The sequence below is a fragment of the Perissodus microlepis genome, chromosome 23 (genome assembly GCF_051167445.1).
Source record: "Perissodus microlepis isolate ML-2025 ecotype Zambia chromosome 23, ASM5116744v1, whole genome shotgun sequence".
NCBI classification, from domain to species: domain Eukaryota; kingdom Metazoa; phylum Chordata; class Actinopteri; order Cichliformes; family Cichlidae; genus Perissodus; species Perissodus microlepis.
The window spans coordinates 40,365,296-40,388,644 of NC_140482.1; the positions used below are offsets into that span (position 1 = coordinate 40,365,296).

General features: G+C 44.6%; 1 protein-coding gene across 4 annotated transcripts; it reads left to right on the forward strand.

The window, feature by feature from the left end:
- The first annotated feature begins 9 nt into the window (after nucleotides 1-9).
- On the forward strand, nucleotides 10-14,985 carry LOC146362184 (vitamin D3 hydroxylase-associated protein-like). Of its 4 annotated transcripts, none has more exons than XM_084922467.1 (16): nucleotides 10-328; nucleotides 5,986-6,223; nucleotides 6,560-6,673; nucleotides 7,022-7,162; nucleotides 7,516-7,649; nucleotides 7,801-8,007; nucleotides 8,091-8,131; nucleotides 8,257-8,381; nucleotides 8,611-8,736; nucleotides 8,827-8,924; nucleotides 9,159-9,258; nucleotides 9,383-9,426; nucleotides 9,532-9,571; nucleotides 9,647-9,755; nucleotides 9,942-10,087; nucleotides 14,390-14,985. In XM_084922467.1, exons 2-16 carry the CDS (start codon nucleotides 6,044-6,046, stop codon nucleotides 14,510-14,512), a joined length of 1,728 nt encoding a protein of 575 aa, XP_084778593.1. In that variant the 5' UTR covers nucleotides 10-328; nucleotides 5,986-6,043; the 3' UTR covers nucleotides 14,513-14,985. The 4 variants fall into 4 exon arrangements, 3 of the variants coding, with proteins under 3 accessions (XP_084778593.1, XP_084778592.1, XP_084778591.1); XM_084922466.1 differs by lacking the exon at nucleotides 10-328 and adding an exon at nucleotides 3,606-5,240; XR_014799508.1 differs by lacking the exon at nucleotides 10-328 and having other exon boundaries at nucleotides 2,479-6,223; nucleotides 9,647-9,769; nucleotides 14,390-14,502.
- The last annotated feature ends 8,364 nt before the right edge of the window (nucleotides 14,986-23,349 follow it).

Genomic DNA, 23,349 nt, shown 5'->3' on the forward strand with positions numbered 1-23,349 from the left:
TTTTAGGAACCTGCAGTCAAAACGCTTCATCTTTTGGTGTATTTATTAAAGCATTGGATGATCAAAAATCAGCACATACATGGATCTCTTCTGTTCAGAAAACTACAGTGTGTCCGAAAGTCTCCTTATATTTCAATCGCATCGCCATAAGTGCAGTGTTCATTTCTGCCGATAAGTTCCACTTTGTTCTTACTGTTTGCTACGGTGATGACGTCACATGCTTTTACGACGGTCCTGCTGTATCACGAGTCGGAGGAGCACTAGGCATGTTTTTCTCCATGAGTGTGGGGGAATAGCGATCTCCAGCCGTGTGCGTTCCTGTGCAAATGTAAGTCAAAATCCCTCCAGTTCTACGAGTCCATTTCCACTTATAGCACGGGTTGTACTTTGACGTTAATTACAGGGGGTTTATGCTAGGAGATTTATCGAGATTGATAGAGGCATGTGACTTACCACCGTAGCATTTGTTGCGGGTTGGATCTGTGCACCGCAGTTGGGTTATTTAGCCACTAGAGGGCACTGAAGACCACGTAATTGCTGACCTTTCCTAATTTGGGGGCATTAGGTCTTTTCTGTTGCCTGAGATATGCAGATATTCTTGTTTCCTGCCTGTTCAAATGGGATTGTGGGACTTTCTTATGTCAGAGCATTCAGCTGATTATTTGTGTTACAGTTCATTATATTGGCATGATGTTGGGAAGTGACGATTGTTATATTTACATGTGAAAATTGTTTCTTCTTGCTTCTTGTTATTCAGAACCACACGTCTGTCCACCACTCCCACATTCGTTAAGTATGCCTACTGCTGTACTGTTGAGCTGCTGTTAACTTCCATTAAAGTATATCCGGACATCACTCTCTGTGCCCCACTCTCTGACCGGAGTTTAAGTCCTGAGGGAGCTATCATCCCAGCATCCCAGAGATAACTCTCTAACATACAGTCTGCAAGCAGTCAACTTCCAAAAGAGAGTAAACTATCTTAGCAGTTATAGAAAGATTTACATGAGAATGTGCATCTGTCTGATTGGTTGAAAGAATGACACAGGGAAAGAGCCGTGGTTAAGACTTGGCAGTCCCTGATTTGTTCTCCTGATAGTCTTTCCACGTGGCAACAGTCATTGGCTTACAGTGAGAGATCTCACTTGACAGAGTGCCCCGTGTGAGAAAACACCTTACCTCGGTTGTTATCAGGGATGTTTTATTGTCATGCTGATATCAGCTTTAACCGACACAATAAAGTCTCTCTTTATTATTGCAGAGAACACTATGTTATCACACCCAGAGCCAAGAAGGTTTCTCCTGTATGAAACTGTGTTGTTCATATACACACACAGGCCCTGAACTATTACATCTTTTGGCAACAACAAGTTGTGGAATGGCTGATTCCACTTTCCTTTATCCCTGCAATACAAAAAATATAGAAGTATAAAAGGACATCTTAACCATACATGAAAATATTTCTCCCTAACACCATCCATTTCATGTAATAAAGCATGAAAAGGCACTAAAAGCTTGAAAACTAAAAGCATGTCAATATTAGGCAAAGAGACAGTGCTAGCACAAGTTTAAAAATGTTGAAAATTAACATTAAACAATAGGTATCGAAAATAATCTGCACAAAACACACCTATATCTCTTTGCTCTAAGCTGTCTGTAACATTAGTTTTATGTATTTTACTAAAGTCAAGTCAGTTGTATTTGTACAGGCTAAAGCCATGTGTGTTTAAATTGCTTCACAGGTAATGTTTAAAAAATAAGCTCACTAACATATAAAACAGAAACTGTGTGTGTGTGTGTGTGTGTGTGTGTGTGTGTGTGTGTGTGGGGGGGCAAGGTGTTTCTGCGCAGTGTACCAGGGGCACGGAGAAAAGTTGTCGTACTATAGGCACGAGCAGTGTGTGTGTGTGTGTGTGTGTATTTTAGTTAATGAATGGCAATGAGCAATCTGTGTTGCAACATCTGTGTCCTGAATGTGCAGCAACTTATAGATACTAATCTTCAGAAAAAAGGTTTTGAGGTCAAGGTACCTGGTGCAACCCAGTTTATTTTTTAAATATAGTTGGGATACCATGATATTTACCCAACAGCATATGTTTCAAAGTATTTTGGATGGAATTATATTATAAAAATGATAAATTACTCTTTCTGGACTTTAAAGTGGGCTAATTGCCTGTTGACCGCTCCTTTCTGATAGTTAACATGTTCCCTGACAGCACTCACTGAATTACTTTGAACTAAAATTATTGTAAAATAATAATAAGAAACCCCCAACTTATTTTCATTGATGGTGATATGAGTTGGTACATAGTACATTTGCTTTTGTGTCGTATGTCATTCATTATGTAAACTTTTGGGAAAATATAATTTATTTATGATAAAATTAAAAAAATCTAAATGTTGCATTCTGAGCAGAAGATGATACAAATCTGAGAAGGCTGACAGAAAGAGTTCTATTTGCTAGGCCTAATATGATGAACCACATCCCCTAAAATAGAGAGAGTCACAAGCTCAAACTGAGTAAAAACAACAGAGACAGAGAGGTCAGAGTCAGAAGCTGTATGAGAGCCCTGGTGGTGACATCCTTTACTATAAAAAAGCTCAGAAAATGATTGCACATATTAGCAGAAACTTCCAAACAGACATTCAATGGAGTATTAAGAACAGCCTCAATGGTTTTAAATAACACAAGTGGGTTATGACTGTTGGAAGAAATAATATTTGCAAAGTATTCCCTTTTTGCCTCTTTGGCAGTGTTCTAGTAGCAATTCCAGCAGTCTTAGAGTTTGAAATGACATCTAGAGCCACAGATTCCAAGATAGTTTGACAGCAAGAATAAGACCAGGAATTAAGGTCTTCTGTATCAGAGGAGACAAAGTCAGAAGGGCCACAGGGCTGATTAAAAGCAGCAGAAAACTGCGTGGCAGTGGAGGGGTTAATAACCCGACAGTGCAGAGCGGCAGCGCGAGATTTAACTGCAGTATGTGTAAAAGCAACATTGAATAACACAGGCATATGATCTGAGTGCACAGAGTCACAGATCTCCAGGTTAGTGACAGGCAGACCACATGAAAGAACAAGGTCCAGTGTGTGTCCGTGCTCATGTGTAGGGCCAGGCACGGACTATACCAGGTTAAAAGAGTCAAAAGGCCCAAAAAGTCCTTTACCAGTGGTTTATCAGGACAACACACGTATATTAAAATTGCCAGCAATAAGAACATGATCATAGTTGGGCATAATCCCAGCTGGAAAATCAGAGAAGTCGTTTATGAAGTTCTTGTTGTATTTCGGGGGGCGATAGATGAGGCGCAGAAAACCGGGTTTGTGTGACTCACCTCAAGCGAGGTAAGTTCGAAGCTGGAGAATGAAGGCTTCAGAAAACACTGCTTACATTTGTCATCCTTTTTGTAAATAGCCGCTGTGCCTCCACCTCCGCCTGACGTCCGTGGCGAGTTAAAGTAGCAGCAATCCACTGGTAGAAGTTCAGACAGAGCACTGGACTCACCACCACTCAGCTACGTCTCAGTCACACACAGGAAATCCAGATCACGGGAACCGAAAAAGTCCAGAACATCAACAAAAGTGTCGTTCAAAAGCGATCTGTCACTCACCAGGCCAATCCTGGCAGGAGCTGGAGCAGGAGCAGGAGCTGGAGCAGGAGCTGGAGCAGGAGCTGGAGCTGGAGCAGGAGCTGGAGCACGGGCTTCAGCAAGTCGAGAAATCCGACGCAGCGGCCTCAGGTTTCACGGCGGAGGTCATCAAAGCCGACCACGGGCACTAAGCAGACATCAACAGGAAGCAGGAAACGCCGAGACACAAACAATCTTGGGAACAATCCATGCGCTGGTCAGAAAACAGCGGAAAAATTCCTTCGGGAAACCTTTAGCTTCAACAGCCGATATCATTAATGTAAATTGCAATACAAAGTTATGTGAACGTAGTTTCAAAAGGATTACATCCGAGGCTTTTATTCGTTGTGAAGTTATTAAAGTTTAAATCGTGTAACAGATGCATATATAAAATAAAAATATGAAATGTTGATTTGAAAACATTTAAAACATTAAATAACACCAGCTACAGTAGTGGTGGTTTGTTGTTCGGGAGAACAGTTTCCAGTATGTTGGCTGATCAATTTTTTGCGTTTAAAAATAATCGTTACGCTGATTTAACGCTTTACAAGAAGTGTTTTTCATTATTATTTTGTATTCATATTTACATACACTTTATATATTGTTTATTGTGTTGTTGGACTAGAAATCTTTTAAGTCAACAGTGATACCAATTTAATGGGATTTAGTTGCATTTAATTTGTATGTAAGTGTAGCCGGATGGGCTACTCGCCTTTCTTTTTCTCTCTCCCTCGCTCGCTCTACTGCGCTCGCTCTACTGCGCCACTAGGTTAATTGGGAACCCACTTGCATATTGATTGCAGGGTGGCGCCAGTCCATATAAAGTTAAGCCGGTGTTCTCCTGGTTTATTCCTCCCATCCGTTTGGCAAAAAGCAGCAGTCAATGCTGGCACACCACAACGGATTGATCAGCAAGCGAGTAGATCATATGACAACTACAGCGCGGCAGTTTCTGTTTTATTCCGGCGTTGCGGAGAGAGGTGCTCGAGTTATCTCCACCAGTGAGAGTATAGCGCCTCCGGCCCTACTACTTTTATTAGCGTTCACAATTACCGGAGGCTAATGTTATATTTATCTGTTGTTTTAGGGTTTGATTGCTGCCTTCACATCTCCGTGGCAAACTGCCCGACCTTAATCGGAAGAGTGAAACGCCTTCCCAGCTGCTGTTGTGAGGGCTCCTCCTCGGTGGAGCCTGCTGTCTTGTCTTGTCTCGTCGTGAAACTGTAGGCTTATCTTTTTCTCGTTCGCCTGGTTTTATTTTATTTTATTCTGGATTGTTGCTTGTACCTACGCCTCTATGATCGGGCTGGAGCGATCCTCTGCCCGAGTGTCGTGCTGGGAACCGTAAACTGCCTCAGACCGGCTTGTGATCGACGCCTGGACAATTACTACCAGCACGAGTTGTAGTTGACTCGTGGGGCGTAAGCCTTCCAGTATGGTGTGTGTGTGTGCGTGTGTGAGTGCGCGCGCGCGTGTAATTTCTTTTATTAAAGTTGGTTTTAGTTTTTTATGATCTGTAGCGAGCCGGACGCTCAGTGTCCTTTTATTCTTTTAACGTATTTCTGTGTTTTATTTCAGTGAACTGAGGACGTGCCAGTGGCCCTGAGACCTCAGGTGGTCATTTTCGCACTTTCTTTTGTACAGCACCGGGTGGGCTGTAGTGATTTTCTTCTTGTGGTGCGTCGTTGTTGACAGTGTCCTAAAACTTTAGGACACTGTCAACAACGACGCTACATTTGGTTTTCTAATATATATATTTTTTTTTTACTATAAATAAAACAGTTTTAATATTGGAGCCAATCTGCCTCGGTGTGCATCGTTGAATCTGTGCGGCCTCTCTTTATTCCTTTTATCTATTTTTCTTAAATATATATTTCCTGGGGGTGAAATTCCCCTAGGTAGCGTTGTCATTTTATTATTCTTTTATAACCCCGCCGACCACTTGGTCACATAAGCAAAATGTTAAAACGTAAGTTACCACAAACTATTTTTTAATTTAGCTGAACAATAAATGTTTATGTCAGTGGATAACCATTTAGTATTTCTCACTCAGAAAAATCAAGCTATTCTTACTGCTGTGTACTCACAATGAATAAGTTGCTCTAACTCAGCAATCTTAAGTAAGCTGTACTTTTCTTTAAGGCAACGATTTTGCATAATTTCTTTACATTCTGAGAACTAATTAGATTTTACATTTTAGAACGTGGGTTATTATTGAAATGAATGGCCATGTTGCTGTGCATGTAGATTAGGGAAGCTACGGTACATGCACAACACGGCCACGCCTAAAACAAGACAAGCCTGTCGTCGTGTTTAAACATCTGACTGTTAGGTCCACTTGGATTTTTGCATTTTGCAGCCACAGGGCAAAGACGAAAGCCACGCAGAACACTGAACTGTTTATTAAGAGAGTGAAGATGGACAACTGGACAGCGGCTCTGCTCACTGGTTTTGCTTGCATTGTGGGATACCTGGTTGTGCGGGTGAAAAAGATCAACAGCCTCCGACAGGCAGAGGAAAAGATCAAGAGAGCCAGAAACAGGAGAGATGAGAGCTTGCAGCGGGCAGAGCAGGCGGTGCTCCGGTACAAACAGTCGGTGAGAGTTCAGAGCTTTGGGGGTTTTTCTACTTTCTCTTTATCGAGAAATCTCAGCTAATGATCTGCTTTTAGTTTAACCTGGCAGAGGTGTAGTCATTAAATACCAAAATACTGGCACTTTGCAATGTCTCCATGCTTGAGCATGAAAATGAAAGTTATGCCTTTGCAGACCGTTTAAGTGCAGTGAACTCATTGCTGTGTTTGAGAAAGTTTGTAAAAAAAAAAAGTGGAAGGAAGAATCCTGAATCTGTACATGGATGTGGTTGCGTCTCTTTGTTGCAGCCTTTAAAAGAAATAATAACATAATGATTCTGTGTGGGTCTGTGTCTCCTAGCATCCAACAACTGACTCTGCTTTGATCCTGACGCTCTCCCTGTCTGAGCTGACGCAGCAGCTGAAGGAAGGCTCACTTACCCCCGAGGATGTGCTTTACTGTTACATGGAAAAGGTTCAATATCCAGCATGACACAAATCTTTCATAATAGATAAAATACAGCAAAAGTCATTTTTTAAACAAGTAATCATTTAAATTACTCAGACTTATCTTAATGTTGTTTATTTTTGACATTACTCCTACTTATAACTCACTGCTTTTTAGTTCTTTTTACACAGAATTGTGTCTTATTACAGTTTAAGTTTAGACACACTGGATAATAATATTCATATAAGCAACACAGACTGATGTGTCAAGTAATGTTTGTGTTTCCAACAAGAGTTTAATATTTTACAAAGATTAAAATCCCTTTAGGTAAATAAGTTAATCTCAAACTGTCTGTGCTTGTTTCCTTTCCAACAGACTCTGGCTGTAAACCAAAAGCTGAACTGCTGCACTGAAGTTTTGCTGGAGAGTTTGGACCAGCTGACAACTGTTGGCTCCAACAAGGATGGTCTCTTGTACGGAGTTCCAGTTAGCATCAAAGAAAATCTTGCATTTAAGGTATTACAAAGGTTATGCAATGCAAATTTCAGTTACAGTTAATAATAATGGATTGGATTTATATAGCGCTTTTCAAGGCACCCAAATCGCTTTACAATGGCACTATTCATTCACTCACTGGTGGAAGCAAGCTACAGTTGTAGCCACAGCTGCCCTGGGGGATCGAGCCGGCGACCTTCCGGTTACAGATGCGCTTCCCAACCCCCTGAGCCACGGGGCGACCGTGGCCCCTCTGGGGGTTGGGAGTATTGAAGTATTTCCCATCAGTGTTTATAAGTATGGTACAGTATTCTCGAGCATCATAGCTCAGGTATTTGATGTAACATTATCATCTTTGTTTTTTCCAACACTAGAATCATGACTGTTCTTGTGGTGTGGTCATTAACCTGGACCAGCCCGCTGAAAAGGACAGTGTGCTTGTTCAAGTCCTGAAGAAACAAGGAGCTATTCCCTTTGTGAGAACCAACTTGCCTCAAGCTCTTTTAAAGTACATCTTTTATCAGTTACTCACATAAAAATATACAGCACATTTAAAACTGTGTGCATGTATTAAGTTGCCTTTGTCCATTCCAAATGTGCAAATAATGAAAATATGAATGAAAATAATATGCAAAGACTCATTAACTGTCTGTTGACAGCTATGACTGCAGTAATCCTATCTACGGGCAGACTGTGAACCCTCATAACCCCCAGAAGACCTCTGGAGGTTCATCTGGTGGGGAGGGGGCTCTCATCGGGGGAGGGGGCTCCCTGCTTGGTATAGGCACTGATATAGGTGGCAGTATCCGTATTCCTGCATCCTTCTGTGGAATCTGTGGTTTCAAGCCAACTGCAGGTCGGCTCAGGTGGGTCTCATTCAGTCAGTTTCCTGGAAATTTATTATACATTGCTGAGTTAAGCTTTATTAACACTTTTGGGTAATGATTAGTTTACAGGGGCTTCGTCCAATTTATCGAGGGCAAAAGTCAGGTAAGAAACATATCTACTTTACATATAAAGTAAATGTAGTTACATAACCACTGTATAGCAATATTTCACCAACACAAACTATCTCAAATATTTGAGTCACTGCTTTATATTTCGTATGAAACTAGTGCCGTCATCTCCTGGACCCATGGCAAGAGATGTGGACAGCCTGGCTCTGTGCATGCAGGCACTTCTTTGTGACCACATGTTTTCTTTGGACCCCACTGTTCCACCATTACCTTTTAACATGGAGGTGTGTCCTGTACTGTGAGGTTCATATAATCTGTTAATGATTATTCTTTTGGTTAAAAACTACAAATTAAGCCGATACATAGTTGTCCTAATGCTTCACTTTATATTTCTCTTACCTCACCTGTTATTAATCTCCTGAGATACAGAACTAACTTTACAGGCTGTAATCTTAACCTTTGCAAACTGATTATGTTTAATTGACTGAGGAAGTAAAAATGATTGACCCTTAGATATACAGAAGCTCCAGACCTCTAAGGATTGGTTATTTGGAAAGCGATGGCTACACGCATCCATCTCCAAGCATGGCCCGAAGCGTCAGAGAGGTCAAAGCTCTGCTAGAGCAAGCAGGGCACACAGTAAGACGTCACCACACACACTATGATCACTGTCAAGCCACGCATGTGATATGAGTCATAGGTCCTCAGTGTTGATATTTGTGTCTTTAGCTCGTCCCTTACTGTCCACTGAACATGGATCAAACTATCCCTGAGCTTTTGATAAAGGGTTTATTTGCAGATGGAGCTACCACCCTGCTACAAAAACTGTGAGTTGTTCCATTTAATAAGTCAGTTATTACCATTTGTTTTCTAAACTTAAATCATCTAACATTTAGAGATTTTGTTTCTTTTTAGTTCTAACCACTAAACATCACCATGCTGCCATTGTCTTTATGAACAACATAGGGTTGTGGTTCTTTTTGAAACCATTACAGTAATTCTCAGTTCAGTGTCTCTGAACAGACTGTTTTCTCCTGTGCCAATGATCTCTTTCATTTTAGGGAAGGGGGACCTGTGGACCCTTGTCTGGAGCCTCAGGTTTTTCCTTACGGCTTTCCCAAGTGGTTGAAGAAAACCATTTCATTCTTGCTCAAACCCGTGGTGAGTCCTCTAATTCTGTGACAGGAACATATAAATTTAGACATTGGTTCTTAAGTTAATTTGACAGTTCAGTCTAATAAAACATTTAGACTAGAATAATGCTGGGCTATAATTTTTTGGGCAGTTTCCTCGTGTTTCTGCCAACTTTGGTGCTCTTTGTGGAGTTGGGTGAGAAAGTATTCTTGAAATTTTTCGTTTGTGCTCAATTCTTCGTTTCTTTGTTACATTTCCATGTGCTAGGAATTGTATCCAAACATTCTGCTTCATTTTTAGATCTGTTCCAGAGCTGTGGAAGCAACATGCTGCTGTTGAGGTACTGTCAGCTGATGATGCATGGTCACGTATGAAAGTCGGAAGATGAAATTGAGATTTCCTGTGTTTTCTTTAGGACTACATTCAAGAGACAATAGCACATTGGAGGAGCTGCAACATTGATGTGCTGCTGTGTCCTGTGATTGGACCAGCCTACAACTTCTTATACTGTGGCAAAACCTCAAGTATGCCAAACTGTGTATGACAGACAACTTAGTTTTTGTATCTATCACTTTGTTTTTAAAACACTGTAATCTAAGAACTTTAAAGATGTTTAAAATGTGAACACTTTAAACATCAACATTTAACAACATTTTTAAAGGCTAAGAATTGTGTTTATGTTTCTTTATTTTTGTTTTCTACACTTTCAGCTGCTGCCAGCTACACGATACTCTACAATCTCCTTACCTTTCCTGCGGGTGTAGTCACTGTTTCCACAGTGACCGCAAAGGATGAGGAGGAACTCAAGCACTATAAGGGCTGTTATCAGGACATGTGGGACAAACTCTTCAAAGAGGTAGGCAACATGTACCAGTGAGATAAGACTGAGTGAGAACATAGAGACAGATTTACTAACACGTTGTGTCAGGCCAGGCCATCCAGTACATTACTTAATTATTCCCAGGTGAAGCCAATTTGTTACACAACTCATTACATTACATTCGTATTTCTCCATAAAATTAGTGCTGCGTATTGATTTTGACTCCAGTCAATTCAGTTTTAACTCAGATCTCCAGAAATATTATAATTCTGATCATTTATCAGTACATATCCCTATTTTTATATTTGTATAAAAAAAGCTGACACATGTGAGACCTCATTAGAGGTGTAAGCATCACAGCAGATGCCTTTGTGTCAAAGTAACTGAGGATAAAATACAGAGAATGTGAATGAGATTTTCCTGGCCCGTCTTTTTATAGCAGATAAATGCCTTAAAATATTGTGCAGTAGATTAAAAACTGTTGCAGTTGTTTCTGTTCTGGACGTTTTCACTGTACCTTAACGCTCGTTCTTTTCTGCAATTTAAACTGACTGTGTCACTATTTTCGCCCTGCGGCATATGAATTGAAATCAGCTGATTGTATCTCATGTGCAAGTGCAACCGATAAGCAAGATCGATAGCTAATCAGACTAACCATTCCAAGGAACTGACTACCAAACCACTCAATTAATGTTCCCTCTAAGCTGCGCACGTGCGCAATTGCGCACTGCTGGCACGGCCTCTGCGCACAGAAAATCTGCGTTGCGCACAAAAAAATTCTAACCTGAATTGAAATTAAAATTAATACTTTAACAATTCTGTTTTGTAGTGTTAGTCAGTGAGTGACTGGCTGCTCCCGTATGGGATTAGAACGATGCCACCTTATCCCATAGTCCAGCCAATGATGCGATTCACATTCGTATATACGCAGCTAATCAACGTGGTTGACAGGCTATGACAGCGTCCTTATGTGCCGACACCGGTCTTTTAGCTGGCAAAGCGGCGTGGCTGATGTGGAGTGAAGACATGTTAATGACAACGTGTACAACCATTGGAGATGTGAGCAGGACAGACGGAGAAATTGACGGAAAAAGTGAGGACTTTATACCAGTTTTTAAATTGTGTTGATAGGCCACGTAAAACCAGAGTTATGATAAAAATATCTGCAATGTTTGGTTTTCTTCCTTCCTCTATCGTGGTTTACATTTACTGACCGAGGCGAGGCTGCCATATTGCGCCATCGCCGCCAGTAGGCGAAGTGTATTGCCCAAGGACACAATGACTGAGACTGTCCGAGCTGGGGCTCGAACCAGCAACCTTCCGATTACAAGACGAACTGCCAACTCTTTGAGCCACGATCGCACTATAACTGTATAATTAATTGCCCAGCATTGGTGGTTATTTACTGTATTTTGCAGACAGAGTTACAGGACTCTCTCCCAGACCACAGACTCAGACTCATAATACAAGTCAGAGCTATATAAAAAAACTAATAAAAAAAAAAGAAAGTTGTGTTTTCGAAATTGGAGTTCAAGTTATTTTTACTTCCAATAGTGTTAACATACTACACAGGTCAATGACTAGATTTTTTTTTTTACATTTTCATTGTAGGTGGGCTAAAGCACTTAATTAAAAGTAGTGTAACATAAATGTAAATACTGTAATTTGATTATTTTAATAAACCATGTAACTTGGATGGATTCGATGCTGGCGTGACCACAGTGCACACGTCTGCTGTTGCTCACAGTGGTCCAAGGGACCGCTCAGGGAGTTTTTGTGTTCGCTCAGACACGTGAAAAATTGAGGGAACATTGCACTCAATGCTAAATTTATTCAATGAAGTCAGAGGTGGCTTGTAACCTTCAAGCTAAACGAGTCACACAATGCCAGCAGCAACAAAACTGCTTCCAGCTCTTCAGTTTCACAGCCTGTGCAATAGGGTTCAAAGAGAAACGGCCAAAAAATGGAGAAACAGGCAGGAGGACAGCACTGATTTTAGACCCCATCCTCAGAAGAATCAGACCTTTGATGGACATCATACTAAACAATGTATTTATGTTGATAAAATTTAAAAATACATTTTTCCTTAAAGTTTTATCACACTCCACTTAAACAGTTATAATGAGTGTAAACAGCACACGGTTTTCAGCACATCAGCTGTGCTCCAACACCATTACTTATTACTGGTGGATCTACACAAATTCAGCTGCATGCACTTTGACAATACATGAGATCACAGATGTACACGCGTACACATACAGGTCCTACTCAAAAAATTAGCATATTGTGATAAAGCTCATTATTTTCTGTAATGTACTGATAAACATTAGACTTTCATATATTTTAGATTCATTACACACAACTGAAGTAGTTCAAGCCTTTTATTGTTTTAATATTGATGATTTTGGCATACAGCTCATGAAAACCCAAAATTCCTATCGCAAAAAATTAGCATATCATGAAAAGGTTCTCTAAACGAGCTATTAACCTAATCATCTGAATCAACGAATTAACTCTAAACACCTGCAAAAGATTCCTGAGGCTTTTAAAAACTCCCAGCCTGGTTCATTACTCAAAACCGCAATCATGGGTAAGACTGCCGACCTGACTGCTGTCTAGAAGGCCATCATTGACACCCTCAAGCAAGAGGGTAAGACACAGAAAGAAATTTCTGAACGAATAGGCTGTTCCCAGAGTGCTGTATCAAGGCACCTCAGTGGGAATGTGGGAAGGAAAAAGTGTGGCAGAAAACGCTGCACAACGAGAAGAGGTGACCGGACCCTGAGGAAGATTGTGGAGAAGGACCGATTCCAGACCTTGGGGGACCTGCGGAAGCAGTGGACTGAGTCTGGAGTAGAAACATCCAGAGCCACCGTGTACAGGCGTGTGCAGGAAATGGGCTACAGGTGCCGCATTCTCCAGGTCAAGCCACTTTTGAACCAGAAACAGCGGCAGAAGCGCCTGACCTGGGCTACAGAGAAGCAGCACTGGACTGTTGCTCAGTGGTCCAAAGTACTTTTTTTTGGATGAAAGCAACTTTTGCATGTCATTCGCAAATCAAGGTGCCAGAGTCTGGAGGAACACTGGGGCGAGGGAAATGCCTGAAGTTTTTTCATTTTTCAGCACGACCTGGCACCTGCTCACAGTGCCAAAACCACTGGTAAATGATTTACTGACCATGGTATTACTGTGCTCAATTGGCCTGCCAACTCTCCTGACCTGAACCCCATAGAGAATCTGTGGGATATTGTGAAGAGAAAGTTGAGAGACGCAAGAGCCAACACTCTGGATGAGCTTAAGGCCGCTATCGAAGCATCCTGGGCCTCCATAACACCTCAGCAGTGCCACAGGCTGATTGCCTCCATGCCACGCCGCATTGAAGCAGTCATTTCTGCAAAAGGATTCCCAACCAAGTATTGAGCGCATAACTGAACATAATTATTTGAAGGTTGACTTTCTTTGTATTAAAAACACTTTTCTTTTATTGGTCGGATGAAATATGCTAATTTTTTGAGATAGGAATTTTGGGTTTTCATGAGCTGTATGCCAAAATCATCAATATTAAAACAGTAAAAGGCTTGAACTACTTTAGTTGTGTGTAATGAATCTAAAATATATGAAAGTCTAATGTTTATCAGTACATTACAGAAAATAATGAACTTTATCACAATATGCTAATTTTTTGAGAAGGACCTCTACATAACTTTCACGTGAACTCTGCAAAACCATTTTTTTTTCTAGCTAAACACCTATCCGCACTATTTGGGGATTGTGCTCTTTTGCCCTGTTTAGTAAATCTGTTGTCTTAGACTCAGTGTCAGGCTAGCTTTTTATGCAGCAACAACAAGTCAGGAGACCCTGATGTAAAGTCTAAAATATAGATTTTTTTTTTGAATACTTGTAAATGTGCGTCAGTGTACTTTAATGTGGTTTCAATCAGCTGCTGTAGCACATCTGTCTCGGGCTATGGAGAGCTCATCGTTTGATGTTCCCTATTACTCATCTGTGCATGTTGAAGTAATAATAAACATTACTTGCTTGAATCAAATTTTTCCCTTAGTATCAGTTTTATCTTGTAATAGCTAAATTAAGAAATGCAATTTAATGCAATTTTTTTCTGTGGAATGTTATTTAAAAATGTGATGTATTACTCTGAACATTCACTTCAATTCTATGTACTTAACATGACTTTACACAGAACCAAGAACTGAACCACATCAGTCTATTGCGGCTCCAATATTTATAGAGGGTTTTTTTTATTACAGTAGGTGGATGAAGGAGACTGTGGTGCGTTCAGCTGCTGAGCATTAAGTGACAGGAGTGTGTTTTTGTGTTCAGGCAGTGACTGGTGGTGAGGGTCTACCTGTGGCGGTTCAGTGTGTTGCTCTGCCGTGGCAGGATGAGCTCTGTCTGCGCTTCATGAAGGAAGTGGAACAACTGGTCAAAGAAAGCAAGAAGTAAAGCTGCTTTCTTACTCAGTCTCACAGGAGAGGCTGCAGACTTCAGAGGCAACAAGTTAATTTGAGTACATTCTGTAACAATAAGCTAATCAAGTCATAAATGGTGGAGAATTCTTAATCTCGACACTTTTTTTTGGCTGTTTGCTAAAGGTTAAATAAAAGTTAACTGGCAAAATTATGCATTTATGTTTTTTGTTCTTATATTTTAAAGGCGGGTCTTTTATATTGTCTTGCTATCACCATTGTTAGCATGAACAACTGGTCAAAGAAAGCAAGAAGTAAAGCTGCTTTCTTTCTCAGTCTCACAGGAGAGGCTGCAGACTTCAGAGGCAACATGTTAACTTGAGTATTTCCTGTAATAATGAGCTAATGGTGTCATAAATGGAATATTCTCTGCACTACAAGCTTAATCTGGGCACTTTCTGTTTTTTGGCTGTTTGCTAAAGGTTAAATAAAAGTTAAATGGCAAAATTATGCATTTACGTTTTTTTGTTCTTATATTTTATTTTATTTATTTATTTATTTATTTATTTTTTGTGTCCCGTTTGGATCTTTAGCCATCAGAATTGTTGTCTTAAGGCCAAGAAAGATGCCAAGCAGATTTATTTTACCAAGTGGATCATCATGGCCTTGCCATATTGGTCCATTTGATTGACCTTTATTATAATTATGAATTTATTTTATTTTCAGTTGCTACAAACGGGACAGACATGACTGGGGGATAGGACAGGGAGAAAGAATGAAAGAAAGAGAGGGAGAGAAAGAAAACCAGAGGGGAGAAGAGACGTGAGAAAGGGGGAAGAAAGGAAAAAACAAACAAACAAACAAACAAAACACCTGGATCACCTGTATGGAGAAAAAAAACAGAAGAGAAAGCAAACAACAAAGAGCAACATAATAAAAAACAGCACCATCACAATAAACTAGCTAGCAGTAGATAACAGTAGATACTAAATAATAAACGATATTGTGCAGCACGCAAGATAGACAGCGCACAATGTGCTTTGAGGCAGCAGCCAAGAAAGGTGTAGTCCGCGTCTGTGAACACCCGTGTGTACACCTGTGTGGATCAGCATGCTTGTATTCCAAAGGTTTCTCCATGTAACGATCTGCTAGGGAGTGTGGGGAGCCATAGCCCCGTCCACCAGGGTATGAAGCAGGTATGGAGGAGATCCAGGCCCCAGATATCCAGAGGCCCCAGAGTACAAGGACCCGAGGAGGACCACCAAAGGGGGGGGAACCGTGCCACCCTCCTGGGAAGAGCTGAGTAGAGCCCCAAAGGAGAGGTCACCCCGCAGCTACGGAGCAGAGGCCAGAGGGGGTTGCAGTGGCGTGCCCGCGGGCTCTGCCGGCAGCCAGCTGTGCCAGAGAGGACCGAGCTTCAGGCCCAGAGGCCAGAGGCCTGAGGGCATCCCACCCCCCGGAAGGAGCCCAGCCGGGCCACAGGCGCCCGGCCCCGCCAATCGGCCACCAGGAGTGAGCCGGTACATGCGTGAGCGCCCAGCCCCAGACGACAAGGACCACCAACACACCAACGTCTGAGGGCATCAGCCACCGGCAGGGAGTGTGGTGAGGGGAGATAGGCCTCCATACTTTAGAGGGCCTGAGATGTACCCAGAGAGGTTGAGTCTAAGACCCAACCTGACATATAGACACAGACGAACAGGCACACGCGGACACAGACGTGCATTCCCACCCCCATATGCACAACCAAATACTCGGCACTCACCCAACGTGTAGACAGACACAAATAGACACTGCACAGACAGTCGCACTCCCCAAACATACTCTATATCCCAGGTCCAGGTACCCCCGCCCCCAGAGGGGCAAGCCGCACCTAGACCCAGGAGATGTAACCCTTCTCTCTGGGATGGAGGCAAGCGGACCACCTCCTTATCTGCAGTAGCAGGGAGGCCCCGCATCCCAGACCCCAGTCTGACGGCTAACAGAACCGGGGTGAGTGAAGACCTCAAACCTCCCTACGCCCGCTCATATGTAGTGTTGCTGTGTGCTGTTCTAAAGTGCATTTAAAACTCAGGAGAGCATGGTACTAGCTTCCTCTCAGAGAGCAGCACGGCTCCTCCCGAAAACCCTTAGTGTCTAAATGCATTTAAAATTGAGGGTAGGGCACCAGCGCCAGAGGTGGGTTGGAGTACAACGACTTTATATTCTTATATTTTAAAGGCGGGTCTTTTAAATTGTCTTGCTATCACCATTGTTAGCATGATCATTTATCCACTTTTAGGAACCTGCAGTCAAAACGCTTCGTCTTTTGGTGTATTTATTAAAGCATTGGATGATCAAAAATCAGCACATACAATGATCTCTTCTGTTCAGAAAACTACAGTCTGCAAGCAGTCAACTTCCAAAAGAGAGTAAACTATCTTAGCAGTTATAGAAAAGATTTACATGAGAATGTGCATCTGTCTGATTGGTTGAAAGAATGACACAGGGAAAGAGCCGTGGTTAAGACTTGGCAGTCCCTGATTTGTTCTCCTGATAGTCTTTCCACATGGCAACAGTCATTGGCTTACAGTGAGAGATCTCACTTGACAGAGTGCCCCGTGTGAGAAAACACCTTACCTCAGTTGTTATCAGGGATGTTTTATTGTCATGCTGATATCAGCTTTAACCGACACAATAAAGTCTCTCTTTCTTATTGCAGAGAACACTATGTTATCACACCCAGAGCCAAGAAGGTTTCTCCTGTATGAAACTGTGTTGTTCATATACACACACAGGCCCTGAACTTTATACATCTTTTGGCAACAACAAGTTGTGGAATGGCTGATTCCACTTTCCTTTATCCCTGCAATACAAAAAATATAGAAGTATAAAAGGACATCTTAACCATACATGAAAATATTTCTCCCTAACACCATCCATTTCATGTAATAAAGCATGAAAAGGCACTAAAAGCCTGAAAACTGGAAGCATGTCAATATTAGGCAAAGAGACAGTGCTAGCACAAGTTTAAAAATGTTGAAAATTAACATTAAACAATAGGTATCGAAAATAATCTGCACAAAACACACCTATATCTCTTTGCTCTAAGCTGTCTGTAACATTAGTTTTATGTATTTTACTAAAGTCAAGTCAGTTGTATTTGTACAGGCTAAAGCCATGTGTGTTTAAATTGCTTCACAGGTAATGTTTAAAAACTAAGCTCACTAACATATAAAACAGAAACTGTGTGTGTGTGTGTGTGTGTGTATTTTAGTTAATGAATGGCAATGAGCAATCCGTGTTGCAACATCTGTGTCCTGAATGTGCAGCAACTTATTGATACTAATCTTCAGAAAAAAGGTTTTGAGGTCAAGGTACCTGGTGCAACCCAGTTTATTTTTTAAATATAGTTAGCATACCATGATATTTACCCAACAGCATATGTTTCAAAGTATTTTGGATGGAATTATATTATAAAAATGATAAATTACTCTTTCTGGACTTTAAAGTGGGCTAATTGCCTGTTGACCGCTCCTTTCTGATAGTTAACATGTTCCCTGACAGCACTCACTGAATTACTTTGAACTAAAATTATTGTAAAATAATAATAAGAAACCCCCAACTTATTTTCATTGATGGTGATATGAGTTAGTACATAGTACATTTGCTTTTGTGTTGTATGTCATTCATTATGTAAACTTTTGGGAAAATATTTTTTAATTTGATCATAAATAAATGATCAAAGAACATGATCATAGTTGGGCATAATCCCAGCTGGAAAATCAGAGAAGTCGTTTATGAAGTTCTTGTTGTATTTCGGGGGGCGATAGATGAGGCGCAGAAAACCGGGTTTGTGTGACTCACCTCAAGCGAGGTAAGTTCGAAGCTGGAGAATGAAGGCTTCAGAAAACACTGCTTACATTTGTCATCCTTTTTGTAAATAGCCGCTGTGCCTCCACCTCCGCTTGACGTCCGTGGCAAGTTAAAATAGCAGCAATCCACTGGTAGAAGTTCAGACAGAGCACTGGACTCACCACCACTCAGCTACGTCTCAGTCACACACAGGAAATCCAGATCACGGGAACCGAAAAAGTCCCGAAGATCAAAAGTGTCGTTCAAAAGCGATCTGTCACTCACCAGGCCAATCCTGGCAGGAGCAGGAGCTGGAGCACGGGCTTCAGCAAGTCGAGAAATCCGACGCAGCGGCCTCAGGTTTCACGGCGGAGGTCATCAAAGCCGACCACGGGCACTAAGCAGACATCAACAGGATCCAGGAAACGCCGAGACACAAACAATCTTGGGAACAATCCATGCGCTGGTCAGAAAACAGCAGAAAAATTCCTTCCGGAAACCTTTAGCTTCAACAGCTGTAGCAGTCCCCTGGACCAAGGAAGAAATAGAGAGAGCCTTGATGGGTGCAGTAATTTTTACATTGAGATTCATTCAGAATCTAACAGTGCTGAGGTACGCCAATGCACCGTGAAAACTAAACAAAAACACAAAATATTGTGGCGTGTTGGGGGAACAGCTAGTTCTCTCCCATCATGCCTTGGGACATGTGCTGCTGTTTAGATGTTCTTGTTTTATTGTTTATGGTTACGTTACTTTTAACTGTTATCTTGCATGTTGTGTTTACGCTGTGGTGCAGAGTCACTGACAGATGTTGTTTTGTAGAGAGTGCTGTACCATGAGTGACTTCTGTTGTGCTGTTGTTGAACCTTGAAGCACATTGTAGCACAAGCAAGTGTTATAATAAAGAGCTCCCCCTACCTGCTTGGGGTTGAATAACAAGCTCAATTTCTCTCTGTGAGCTTCTCTGTTAAGATTCCTCTGCATGCCACATTGGTGTCAGAAGTGGGATTCCAAGAGCATGGCCACTATTCTGAAAGAGGAAGAGGAGCTGAGGAAGATTGAGGAGCTTATCACTCGCCTGGAAGCGGTGAATGGGGGAGAGCCCCGGGCAGCAGCAAGTCAGCCAGGGGAAGATCTGTGGGGCTTACCAGATGGAGCCTCACACCCCTGCCCACTGGGGAGCTGTTGGAGCCGCCAAGGCATGCTGCAGGCTCCAAGACCACGAGCAGCCAGCCAGCCTCCACTCATGGTGATGCCTGGGAGCAGCACACCCTCATTGCTGGCAGCCAAGGGGGACAACGCCAACTGTCTCCAGGACCAAGTGCAGCCACCACTGCCATCAGGGGCTCCTGTCCAGGGGAGCATGAAGCTGCCACGTTATAATGGGGAGGCACCTCCAGAGACCTACCTTATCCAGGTACAGCTGGCTGCTCAGCTAAATGGATGGTCAACAGAGGAGACAGCTGTCCAAGTCGCCCTCGCCTTGGAAGGCAGGGCCCTGCAGATCCTCACAGATCTTCAGCCAGAAGAGCGTTTAAGTTGGCCTCCTGTTGCCAGAGCAATGCAGAGCAGGTTTGGCCTCCGTACACATGCAGATGATGCCCGGGATAAACTTGCTAGCTGCCCACGGAGACAAGAGGAGAGTCTGGGTGCTTATGCTGCTGACCTACGTCTTTATGCACGTAGAGGGTACCCTGCTTTTGATGCTGCAGCACAAGAAGAGCTTGCTCTCCAGGCTTTTGTCCGGGGTCTCCAGCCAAAACGACTACAAGAGCACATACGTCTGCATGCACCAGAAACCCTGGCAGCAGCTCTAACTGAGGCCGAAAGAGTGGAGCATGTGCTCAGCCCAGGTGCACGCAGCCCTGGCATAAGTCACCAAGTGCGCCAAACGGACTACAAAAGGAGCGACCAGGAGGAGGAGGCCCGCCAAACCACCAACACACCACCCTGGCGATCTCGGCGAGGGAATAGGCGAGCAGGAGGCCAATCCAGTGGTAACTGCCATCGGTGCGGAGAACCAGGCCACATCGCACGCTACTGTCCAGCGCCAAGCCCACAAAGCCTGGCACCCCAGCTGCCGTTAAACTAAGGCGGGGTGGCACAACGGAGGAACTGCCCCCTGCCACCACTCTGTCCTCCGAATCACACTTGCGGGTTGGCCGGCTCGGCCAGACACGGGGACTGTATCTGGACTGTGACCTTGCCGGCACCACCTGTAGAGCCCTGATAGACACTGGATCCACGCTTTCCTTGGTACAGGCCGGAGTCCTCCCTGGTACTGATGGCCCAATACCGCAGGGTTGGCAGCCTACTCAGCGCCACATCACCACAGTCACGGGGGAGCGTGCCAAAGTTAAGGGGGAAAGATCCCTCCCGGTGACTGTTGCTAACTGCACTGTGGACCACCAGTTCTGGCTAGCCAGCATCCAGGACCAATGCATCATTGGCCTGGACCTGCTAGCCAAATGGGAGGCCACAGTGGACGTGTCCCGAGCAATCCTTTACCTGGGCACGGAGGCTGTGAAGCTCCACACCACAAAGGAAGTCCCGCTGCCTGCCTCCACTTTTTCAGCCAGTGTCAGGAAGCCTGAGGACCTGTCGCCGCTGGCGGGGGAAGGGGCCTCCCCTTCACCAGCAGTACCGCAACTGTCTACAGAGACCAAGCAAGCTATCGAGGACCTATACCAGAGGAGCTGCGAGGGTCTTCAGGCTGAGCAGCGACGGCAGCTGCGAGAGATACTCGACTTGTTTGCCGACATCTTTGCGGCCAAGGATGAGGACTGCACGCAAACCAGCCTGGTGCAACACGACATTGACACTGGGGATGCACGGCCCATTCGCCTCCACCCTCGTCGCCTTCCCCTTGCCAAGCGTGCCGCAGCAGAGCAGAAGATAAGGGAAATGGCAGAGGCGGGCATCATCGAACCCTCAAACAGCCCCTGGGCAGCCCCGGCTGTACTGGTTCGGAACAAGGATGGCACCTGGCGGTTTTGTGTCGACTATCGTCTACTCAACAGCATCACACGCAAGGACTCCTACCCATTGCCCCGGATTGATGATGCCCTCGACGACATTGCTGGGTCCTGCTGGTTCAGTTCCCTCTATTTGCGCAGTGGCTACTGGCAGGTGGAGCTGACGCCAGAGGCCCGCCCAAAGACTGCTTTCTCCATTGGCCAGGGACTGTGGCAGTTTAAGGTGATGCCCTTCGGCCTCTGCAATGCCCCAGCCACATTCGAGCGCCTAATGGAGAGGGTTCTGGCTGACATCCCCCGCGACCGCTGTGTGGTCTACCTGGATGACCTCCTCGTTCACGCGACAGACTTCGAGAAAGCCTTGGCTAACCTGACTGCTGTTTTCCATGCTATCCGCCAGGCTGGCCTTCGCCTCCACCCCAAAAAGTGCCACCTCTTCCGAAAGGAGACGACCTTCTTGGGTCACGTTGTGAGCGGAGCAGGGGTTTCCACTGACCCTGCGAAAGTGGCCGCTGTGAAAGACTGGCCCATTCCGGGCAACACTGCCGAGTTGCGGAGCTTCCTTGGCCTGGCATCATACTACCAGCGTTTCGTCAAGGACTTTGCTACCATTGCAAGCCCCCTGCACTGGCTCACACAGAAGGGCCGGGAGTTCCACTGGAGTGAGGACAGTGCCGTGGCATTTGATCGGCTCCGATCTGCACTGGTTGAGGCACCGGTGCTAGCCTACCCAGACCTGCAGCTCCCTTTTGTCGTGGACACCGATGCCAGCAACACAGGGGTGGGGGCTGTACTGTCGCAGGAAGGCCCTGAGGGGGAGCGGGTCATCTCCTACTACAGCCCTTCCCTCAGCAGACCGGAGAGGAACTATTGTGTCACCCGTCGAGAGCTGCTGGCCATCATCCTGGGTCTCCGCCATTTCAGACCCTACCTTTACGGGAAGAAGTTCCTCCTGCGCACAGACCATGCGTCCCTCACTTGGCTGCTCAGTTTTAAAGAACCGGAGGGACAGCTAGCCCGGTGGTTGGAGACGTTGCAAGATTACCACTTTGAGGTTCGTCACCGGGCGGGACGTCTCCACACCAATGCAGATGCCCTCTCCCGACGCCCTTGTGAGGAAAAACAGTGCATGTACTGCCAACGCTTGGAGGACCGGGAGGGCATGACTTCAGTGATCGCGTCACCACAGGGCGGCCCTGAGAATGACTCTGTTCCAGGTGGGCATTGTAGCAGTCTTCAGGTCCAGTCCGCCGCAGGGGATACTGAGGGTCTGGAGGCCATGGATCCCCAACAGCTGCAACACGACCAGAACCAAGACCCTGCCCTTTCCCAGGTTCAGTGTTGGATTGGAGCTGGTCAGAGACCATCATGGCCAGAGGTATCTGCACTGGACCTCGAGACCAAGGCTCTCTACTCCCAATGGGCCAACCTCACAAACCAAAACGGCCTCCTCTATTGCCGCTGGCAGGCTCCCGGGGGTCACCGTGAGGTCTTCCAGCTCGTGGTACCTCAACAGTTGCGGTCCAGGGTGCTCCAGCTGGTCCATGGTGCAGCGGGGGCAGGACACTTTGGAGTTACCAAGACTCTGCGGCGGCTTCGGTCTCGGTTCTACTGGCCTGGGTGTCGCCAGGACGTAGAGCTCCATGTCCATCGGTGCGATGCCTGCACGGCTCAGAAAGGGCCTTCCCAACGCTCTCATGCCCCCTTGCAGCAGTATCAGGTGGGGGCTCCCATGGAGCGGGTTGGTGTGGACATCCTGGGACCCTTCCCCACCACTGACCAGGGGAACCGCTATGTCCTGGTTGCCATGGACTACTTCACTAAGTGGCCTGAGGCCTATGCAGTCCCTGACCAGAGTGCTGTTGCCTACCGTTCTGCAGTCCAGGAATCTACTAAGTGCACTCCAGCGGCCTTGATGTTCGGTCATGAGCTTCGTACCCCAGTGGACTTGGTGTTTGGATCCCCCCCCGAGCAGGAAGTGTGCGGGGACCCCGGGTTGGACTACCTCCACAACCTCCTCGCCCGGCTCCGAGAAGTGCATCAGTTGACCAGGCAGGCTCTCCGA

Excerpts from the sequence above, each read along its gene's own strand:
- LOC146362184 (XM_084922467.1), top strand. The coding sequence starts at position 6,044 with ATGGACAACTGGACAGCGGCTCTGCTCACTGGTTTTGCTTGCATTGTG. Across the intron at positions 8,132-8,256 it reads TTATCGAGGGCAAAAGTCAG|TGCCGTCATCTCCTGGACCC; the intron begins GTAAGAAACATA and ends GTATGAAACTAG. Across the intron at positions 8,382-8,610 it reads CATTACCTTTTAACATGGAG|ATATACAGAAGCTCCAGACC; the intron begins GTGTGTCCTGTA and ends ATTGACCCTTAG.